The 8,999-nt window shown below is 43.3% G+C and overlaps 1 protein-coding gene across 1 annotated transcript in view; it reads right to left on the reverse strand.

The window, feature by feature from the left end:
* The window catches only part of LOC126471268 (uncharacterized), a 53,059-nt gene extending 48,903 nt beyond the window's left edge, over nucleotides 1-4,156 (reverse strand). The window contains exon 1 of the mRNA XM_050099387.1: nucleotides 3,954-4,156. Coding sequence (XP_049955344.1) covers nucleotides 3,954-4,125 — 172 coding nt within the window. The 5' untranslated portion in view covers nucleotides 4,126-4,156. The remainder of the gene's footprint in view (nucleotides 1-3,953) is intronic.
* Nucleotides 4,157-8,999: the final 4,843 nt, after the last annotated feature.

Genomic DNA, 8,999 nt, shown 5'->3' on the forward strand with positions numbered 1-8,999 from the left:
AATATATGTACTAATGCGTCAGCTGACAGATTACTGATCAGGAGCTTTCAGTTTGAATATGTCTCGAACCGCCATTAAATTACGCTTTACGCTTTTGTTATATCCCTATAGTCTGCTACTGAGAGACATGCTGCAATGATAGGCGTACATTTTTATTACCAAAGGGATACTCCCATGTGCTGTCCACCCTCTGTGGGAAAGATAATGCCAAGAACACCTAAACCTTGATTTTATTGTACAAGACGATGATTATGCTCAGTTCTCCAGTGTGCTACAGAATGGGTGCATAGTTGACTTATAACTGATTCTACAGCGCTCACGATTAGGCTCACTATCTCCATGATTTTTGGTGTGATATACAGCTCTGCGGATGATTCGAGACTAATAATGATCACGCCATGTCTAATTAAAAAATCTACAATTTCATTATCTTTCTGGAAGCTGTAGATTCGATCCAAGCCACGGTATATCTCCCACAATTCAGAAAAGAAGATGCTTTTCATATTCGCATCAAAGTTACTGTTGTAGAACTGTAATGAATTTAGATAATGTGTGCAAACTGCTCATTTATTAAATAATAATTCCTTTTGTAAACCCACTTTCGTGTTTTAATTGTTAGAAGGTTCTCATTGCAGGCCCTTTATTTCATGGCTCAGTCTGTTGACGTCCCAATACGTGCAGTTAACTCTCTCCTGACCGTTTCTGTAGCTTACGACAGCAATATGATGTCAGCGTTGCATCTTTCGAGCTTTCCCGCTCCACTTTCGTCACCCCACAGCGTGTTTGTGCATACTAGTGAGACACGTTTCTCGGCTGATTCTGTTTCGAAACACTGCGTCAATTTTTTCGCCTTCTTTTTGCATAGGGCATTGCTCTGAAATATTTCTTACGTTAATCAGCGATTCCACCTTTAGCAGTCATCAGTTTAACAGTGGCAAAAACTGCAGATTATTTAGAGTGAGTGTAACCAACTTTCTTTTTGTTTGTTCGCTCTGAGGACTAACGTGTCACCTCAGTGGAGGAACTGTGTATCAGTGTTGTGACTCGGCAGTTGGTTTTTAACAATCGTTTTATTTGCTTCTCATCCGGTCGTTTTTCTCCACCACACAGTGTGTTGAGATTGGTTCACTGAGGTCTCTTGTATAAGGTTTACACGTCTTTTCTTTCTTCAGTTTCGAAATTGAGGAAGAACAAAATAGTTTTTACTTTACGACAGGAAGGGAAAGTTGGCGTGAGCCTCACGCCGATATCGAGACGGACAGAGACGTTTTATTTTCCAAGACTTTTGTGCGACCTCAAGGGAAATACGTACACCATCAAGGCAAGTAAAAACGAATGACAAGAGCTTAGCTTCCATTTCATTATAGTACAATGGTATGAATATAAATACAGGATGTATCATAATTAATGACGTAAATGCATACAGTTGAAAGTACACGATACTAGAAGCAAAAAAGTCTCAGTAAACACGGGGTCGAAAATGCATATATTAAGAGCTACGAGCAATTTTTCATCTTCGATAATGTGAAACAAATCTCTTCTACAGCAAGTTCCTTGCTTTCCACATTTTTGGAACTGGTAGTGTGGACGAAAACAAGAAAAAAAGTCCGTTAAACATGTGCCCTAAACTCCATTCCTTACGAGCTATGACCACTTGTTCATATTAGCTACTTTGAAACACAACTCTTCTAATGATCAAGCGCTCGTAACTTTTTAGGTATGCGTTTTAGAGCACATGTTTGCTGGACATTTTTTTCTTCTTTTGGTCCATACCACTACTTCCCAAAATATGGAAAGCAAATAACTTGCAGTAGAAGAGATTTGTTTCGCAGTATCGAAGATGAAAACTTGTCCGTAGCTCTTAAGGTATGCATTTTCGACCCTACGTTTACTGAGACTTTTTTGCTTCTAGTATCGTGAACTTTCAACTGTATGCGTTTACGCCATTAATTATGATACACCCTGTATATGAACAGGAAATTCTGAGCCAGTTCTCATGTAACGCATAGTTAAGAAGAACCCCAATCTTCAGGCTTCTGAGGCAAAGATGTAAAAATAGATTTCCGTATGGAAGTAACGAATTTAAGATAAGAAAGTAGCTGCGGGATTGCAACTTTACATATTCTTCAAATCGGGATCACGAGAGGCACCGCATTGATGGTATTACAGCTAAACAAGCACTATGAAACTGTAGGAACAGAAAACTACTGCGGGTTATTTGTTGATATTCTTGCTTTCAGAAATGAGAGAGATTTACGGTGGCAGTCGAATCGTGCTGACTGTGATTGCTCTGTATTAGTAATGGTGCACGACAGCTTCGACATTTAACGTTAGTTCATTATCGATAGTATTACAAAATATGCACCTGTGTTATTTCAGGAAATGAGGAATCCTATCACAATAATTACGGAGTTAGTATCATTAAAACTTCGTTAGACCCTGAAAGACAAATGTCAACTTGTACGATGTCTACAGAAGAGGTTATAAACACGGTTGACGTTGAAGGAAAGTGTGATAATGAAGTAGAACTAACGTAACCTAAGGATGGCGCAAGGAACTTACTCAAATGAATACCACTGTATGATAGAGTCAGTTGTATAAAAAAATGATAAATCTACATCTACATCTACGTGGATCTCGCCAAATCACACTTAAGTGCCTGGTAAAGGGTTCATCGAACCATCGTCGCCGGCCGGGGTGGCCGAGCGGTTCTAGGCGCTACAGTCTGGATCCGCGCGACCGCTACGGTCGTAGGTTCAAATCCTGCCTCGGGCATGGATGTGTGTGATGTCCTTAGGTTAGTTAGGCTTAAGTAGTTCTAAGTTCTAGGGGACTGATGACCTTAGAAGTTAAGTCCCATAGTGCTCAGAGCCATTTGAACCATTTGAACCATCGTCACAATAATTCTCTGTTATTCCAATGTCGAACAGCGGGCGGAAAAAACGAACATCTATATCTTTCGGTGCGAGCTCTGATTTCCTTTATTTCATTATGATGATCGTTTCTCCCTATGTAGATCGGCTTCAACAAAATATTTTAGAATTCGGAGGAGAAAGCTGGTGATTGAAATTTCAAAAATGGGTCAAATGGCTATAAGCACTATGGGACTTAATATCTGAGGTCATCAGTCCCCTAGACTTAGAACTACTTAAACCTAACTAACCTAAGGACATCACACACATCCATGCCCGAGGCAGGATTCGAACATGAGACCGCAACAGGAGTACGGTTCGGGACTGAAGCGCCTAGAACCGCTCGGCCACAGTGGCCGGCTGATTGAAACTTCGTCAAAAGATTCCGTCGCAATGTTTTTTGTTTTAATGACATCCACCCCAAATCCTGTACCATGCCAATGACACTCTCTCCCTTATTTCTCGATAATACAAAACGTGCTGCTCTTCTTTGAAATTTCTCTACATGCTCAATTTATCCTATCTGGTAAGGATTCCTCACCGCACAGCAGTTCCTCAATCATAGGCAAGCGACAGGGAAAGTTCTTCCACAGGAGACTATAAGACTAAACTCGCAAATTGTTCGACAGGTTTCAAGACAACGTCTATCTACCGTTCAGTTTCTGGAGACTTTATATATGTTTGCTAGACAAGAATCACGAGTAAAATAATGAAAGGGAGTGTGAGCAGCAGTGGTACGAAGGAACTTATTATTTATAAAATGACGATGGGAAGAAATTATTGGTACTGCGTACTCACCCACTTCTACTGCGCTGGTCTTATTTTATCTTTTCGAATGGTCTAAAATTTTCCCGATTACAACAACCCAGTCGTTCCACAATTTCAGAACTTTCCGCTCCGAAGGAGAAGACGAAACCTATTTCGCCTGTATTTGCTTAGCGACAAGGTTTGAGAATAGTGTCCTGGAGTAGATCGGATTTGTTGTTGCAGCAAATGACGCCCCCGACGCAGAGTCGAGTGGGGAGTCGCAGAGTGACTTACGTGGGTTGAGCGAGTAGGCGAGCTTCTTGACGAAGTTGGAGGCGCGCACAGCGAAGATGATGACGGGGAAACCGATGAGCTGCACGGGCAGCTCGAACCCGCCGTCCTGCGCGCGAGCCGCCAGCAGCTGGGCCAGCAAGAGCGCGGCCAGAGCCACGTTGGTCGCCCTCATCGCGAGCACTAAGCGCCGAGACTGGCCAGCGAAAGCGCCGCCTCTGCTTTCCTACGGCCGGTTCTCCCCTCCAGCACCTGCCCTGCCGCCGCCGCTCGCCTTTTATTCTTCGGCCAGAAAGCACCTCTTCCCCGAGTTTCTACGTGCCGCAACGCGATCTCAAACTCTACACCCAGCCTCGGGCTAAAATCTACACGCTGATGCTGTAGAAGCCACACGATGACTATGCCGGGGATCTTTACCGCGACATCCATTTTGACAGAATTGACTCAATGTGAAAAATTTCTTGCAATTCATCCTTAAAACTACTACACTAAAAAAACTATAAGCGACCAAAGGTTGAAAGGCACAAGGTTCTGTGATGAGACTGAATGTTATATACAGGGTGTTACAAGAAGGTACGACCAAACTTTCAGGAAGCATTCCTCATACACAAATAAAAAAAAAAGATGTTATGTGGACATGTGTCCGGAAACGCTTGATTTCCATGTTAGAGCTCATTTTAGTTTCGTCAGTATGTACTGTACTTCCTCGATTCACCGCCAGTTGGCCCAATGGAAGGAAGGTAATGTTGACTTCGGTGCTTGTGTTGACATGCGACTCATTGCTCTACAGTACTAGCATCAAGCACATCAGTACGTAGCATCAACAGGTTAGTGTTCATTACGAACGTGGTTTTGCAGTGAGTGCAATGTTTACAAATGCGGAGTTGGCAAATGCCCATTTCATGTATGGATTAGGACGGGGCAATAGCCGTGGCGCGGTACGTTTGTATCGAGACAGATTTCCAGATCGAAGGTGTCCCGACAGGAAGACGTTCGAAGCAATTGATCGGCGTCTTAGGGAGCACGGAATATTCCAGCCTATGACTCGCGACTGGGGAAGACCTAGAACGACGAGGACACCTGCAATGGACGAGGCAATTCTTCGTGCAGTTGACGATAACCCTAATGTCAGCGTCAGATAAGTTGCTGCTGTACAAGGTAACGTTGACCACGTCACTGTATGGAGAGTGCTACGGGAGAACCAGTTGTTTCCGTACCATGTACAGCGTGTGCAGGCACTATCAGCTGCTGATTGGCCTCCACGGGTACACTTTGCGAATGGTTCAAATAGTTCAGATGGTTCAAATGGCTCTGAGCACTATGGGACTCAACTGCTGAGGTCATTAGTCCCCTAGAACTTAGAACTAGTTAAACCTAACTAACCTAAGGACATCACAAACATCCATGCCCGAGGCAGGATTCGAACCTGCGACCGTAGCGGTCTTGCGGTTCCAGGCTGCAGCGCCTTTAACCGCACGACCACTTCGGCGGGCGCGAATGGTTCATCCAACAATGTGTCAATCCTCATTTCAGTGCAAATGCTCTCCATGTACTGATGAGGCTCCATTCCAACGTGATCAAATTGTAAATTTTCACAATCAACATGTGTGGGCTGACGAGAATCCGCACGCAAGTGTGCAATCACGTCATCAACACAGATTTTCTGTGAACGTTTGGACAGGCATTGTTGGTAATGTCTTGATTGGGCCCCGTGTTCTTCCACCTACGCTCAATGGAGCACATTATCATGATTTCATACGGGATACTCACCCTGTGCTGCTAGAACATGTGCCTTTACAAGTACGACACAACATGTGGTTCATGCACGATGGAGCTCCTACACATTTCAGTCGAAGTGTTCGTACGCTTCTCAACAACAGATTCGGTGACCGATGGATTGCTAGAGGCGGGCCAATTTCATGGCCTCCACGCTCTCCTGACCTCAACCCTCTTGACTTGCATTTATGGGGGCATTTGAAAGCTCTTGTCTACGCAACCCCGGTCCCAAATGTAGAGACTCTTCGTGCTCTTATTGTGGACGGCTGTGATACAATACGCCATTCTCCAGGGCTGCATCAGCGCATCAGGGATTCCATGCGACGGAGGGTGGATGCATGTATCCTCGCTAACGGAGGACATTTTGAACATTTCCTGTAACAAAGTGTTTGAAGTCACGCTGGTACGTTCTGTTGCAGTGTGTTTCCATTCCATGATTAATGTGATTTGAAGAGAAGTAATAAAATGAGCTCTAACATGGAAAGTAAGCGTTTCCAGACACATTTCTTGAAAGTTTGGCCGTACCTTTTTGTAACACCCTGTATACTTATTTTGACTACGAACACGATCTCGAGAGAGATGTTTGATAACATTAATACCAAATCAATTGTACTATGGTTGTACATTTAAGTTTTATGAGTAATCTCACACTATTTGGTTGCATTGTGTATTATAGGTCACTCAGAAATTCATTTCCTTTTATCACTCACATATACTATTACGCGGCCCTCACACGCTCAATATTTATTCTTCAGTACCGAGCATTACGGAAGAATACTGACTGTTCGAGATCCGTATAGATAGTTTGCACAATATATTGAGGAAGACTAGAGAACTTTAAAAATATTGGCGTTATTCCTTTGGTAAACCCTATACGCTAGTTTTGTAAAGGCCTCGTCGCTACTGCTGCGGAGACCGCGTTGCCACTGTTGTTACGGTAGGCTGCGTGTGTGAGTTCCTGAAACGGCCTCCGGTGCAGTACAGTGCAACTCAACACTTAGGCAAAAGGTATTCACTGCTCAAAACAAAGTAGTTAGAATAATGTGTGGTGTTCATAGTTGCACATTTTGTAGGCATGTGTTTAAAAGGTTAGGAATTCTTACTGCTGCTTCACAGTACATTTACTCGGTAATGAAATTTTTCCTCAACAACATGGACCAGTTTAAAATCAACAGCGACATTCATTATTACAACAGCAGAAAAAAGAAAGACCTACACTATCCTTTATTTAACCTACAGGGTGTTTCAAAAATGACCGGTATATTTGAAACGGCAATAAAAACTAAACGAGCAGCGATAGAAATACACCGTTTGTTGCAATATGCTTGGGACAGCAGTACATTTTCAGGCAGACAAATTTTCGAAATTACAGTAGTTACAATTTTCAACAACAGATGGCGCTGCGATCTGGGGAACTCTATAGTACGATATTTTCCACATATCCACCATGCGTAGCAATAATATGGCGTAGTCTCTGAATGAAATTACCCGAAACCTTTGACAACGTGTCTGGCGGAATGGCTTCACATGCAGATGAGATGTACTGCTTCAGCTGTTCAATTGTTTCTGGATTCTGGCGGTACACCTGGTCTTTCAAGTGTCCCCACAGAAAGAAGTCACAGGGGTTCATGTCTGGCGAATAGGGAGGCCAATCCACGCCGCCTCCTGTATGTTTCGGATAGCCCAAAGCAATCACACGATCATCGAAATATTCATTCAGGAAATTAAAGACGTCGGCCGTGCGATGTGGCCGGGCACCATCTTGCATAAACCACGAGATGTTCGCAGTGTCGTCTAAGGCAGTTTGTACCGCCACAAATTCACGAAGAATGTCCAGATAGCGTGATGCAGTAATCGTTTCGAATCTGAAAAATGGGTCAATGATTCCTTTGGAAGAAATGGCGGCCCAGACCAGTACTTTTTGAGGATGCGGAGACGATGGGACTGCAACATGGGGCTTTTCGGTGCCCCATATGCACCAGTTCTGTTTACTGACGAAGCCGTCCAGGTAAAAATAAGCTTCGTCAGTAAACCAAATGCTGCCCACATGCATATCGCCGTCATCAATCCTGTGCACTATATCGTTAGCGAATGTCTCTCGTGCAACAATGGTAGCGGCGCTGAGGGGTTGCCGTGTTTGAATTTTGTATGGATAGAGGTGTAGACTCTGGCGCATGAGACGATACGTGGACGTTGGCGTCATTTGGACCGCAGCTGCAACACGGCGAACGGAAACCCGAGGCCGCTGTTGGATCACCTGCTGCACTAGCTGCGCGTTGCCCTCTGTGGTTGACGTACGCGGCCGCCCTACCTTTCCAGCACGTTCATCCGTCACGTTCCCAGTCCGTTGAAATTTTTCAAACAGATCCTTTATTGTATCGCTTTTCGGTCCTTTGGTTACATTAAACCTCCGTTGAAAACTTCGTCTTGTTGCAACAACACTGTGTTCTAGGCGGTGGAATTCCAACACCAGAAAAATCCTCTGTTCTAAGGAATAAACCATGTTGTCTAAAGCACACTTGCACGTTGTGAACAGCACACGCTTACAGCAGAAAGGCGACATACAGAATGGCGCACCCACAGACTGCATTGTCTTCTATATCTTTCACATCACTTGCAGCTCCATCTGTTGTTGAAAATTGTAACTACTGTAATTTCGAAAGTTTGCCCACCTGAAAATGTACTGTTGTCTCAAGCATATTGCAACAAACGGTGTATTTCTATCGCTGCTCGTTTAGTTTTTATTGCCGTTTCAAATATACCGGTCATTTTTGAAACACCCTGTATCTTTGGCACAGAGAGGGGTAAAATATGCTGCTATAAAATTTTTGATAAATTACCAGATGAAATAAAATGTCTGACAGACAGCAGTAATACTTTCTAAAACAAACTGAAATCATACCCCCTTGACAACTCCTTCTATACCATAGATGAATTCTTGAATATGAGTAAATAATACTGGAGATACAATATTTGCATTTTGTGCCATTTAAGAGAATGGGATAGATAACAGAAATATTTAGGTATAACACTACAATGTAAACATAAAACGAAAAAAAACTTATTTCCTGTGCGCATTTATTGTACAGTTGACACGTTCCACATCATAACGGTTTTTTCGTGCTATTGATCAATGGAACACGTAACTAACTAACTAACTAACAGTGCTGAGACAATTTCTCCTTGCCACTATTACACGGCTTTTCCCCAAGGTCAAGTAATAGGATAGGAGAACGAAGGTTCTATAACAAATGGTTCAAATGGCTCTAAGCA

Source organism: Schistocerca serialis, chromosome 3 (assembly GCF_023864345.2).
Source record: "Schistocerca serialis cubense isolate TAMUIC-IGC-003099 chromosome 3, iqSchSeri2.2, whole genome shotgun sequence".
In the NCBI taxonomy this organism is placed as follows: Eukaryota; Metazoa; Arthropoda; class Insecta; order Orthoptera; family Acrididae; genus Schistocerca; species Schistocerca serialis.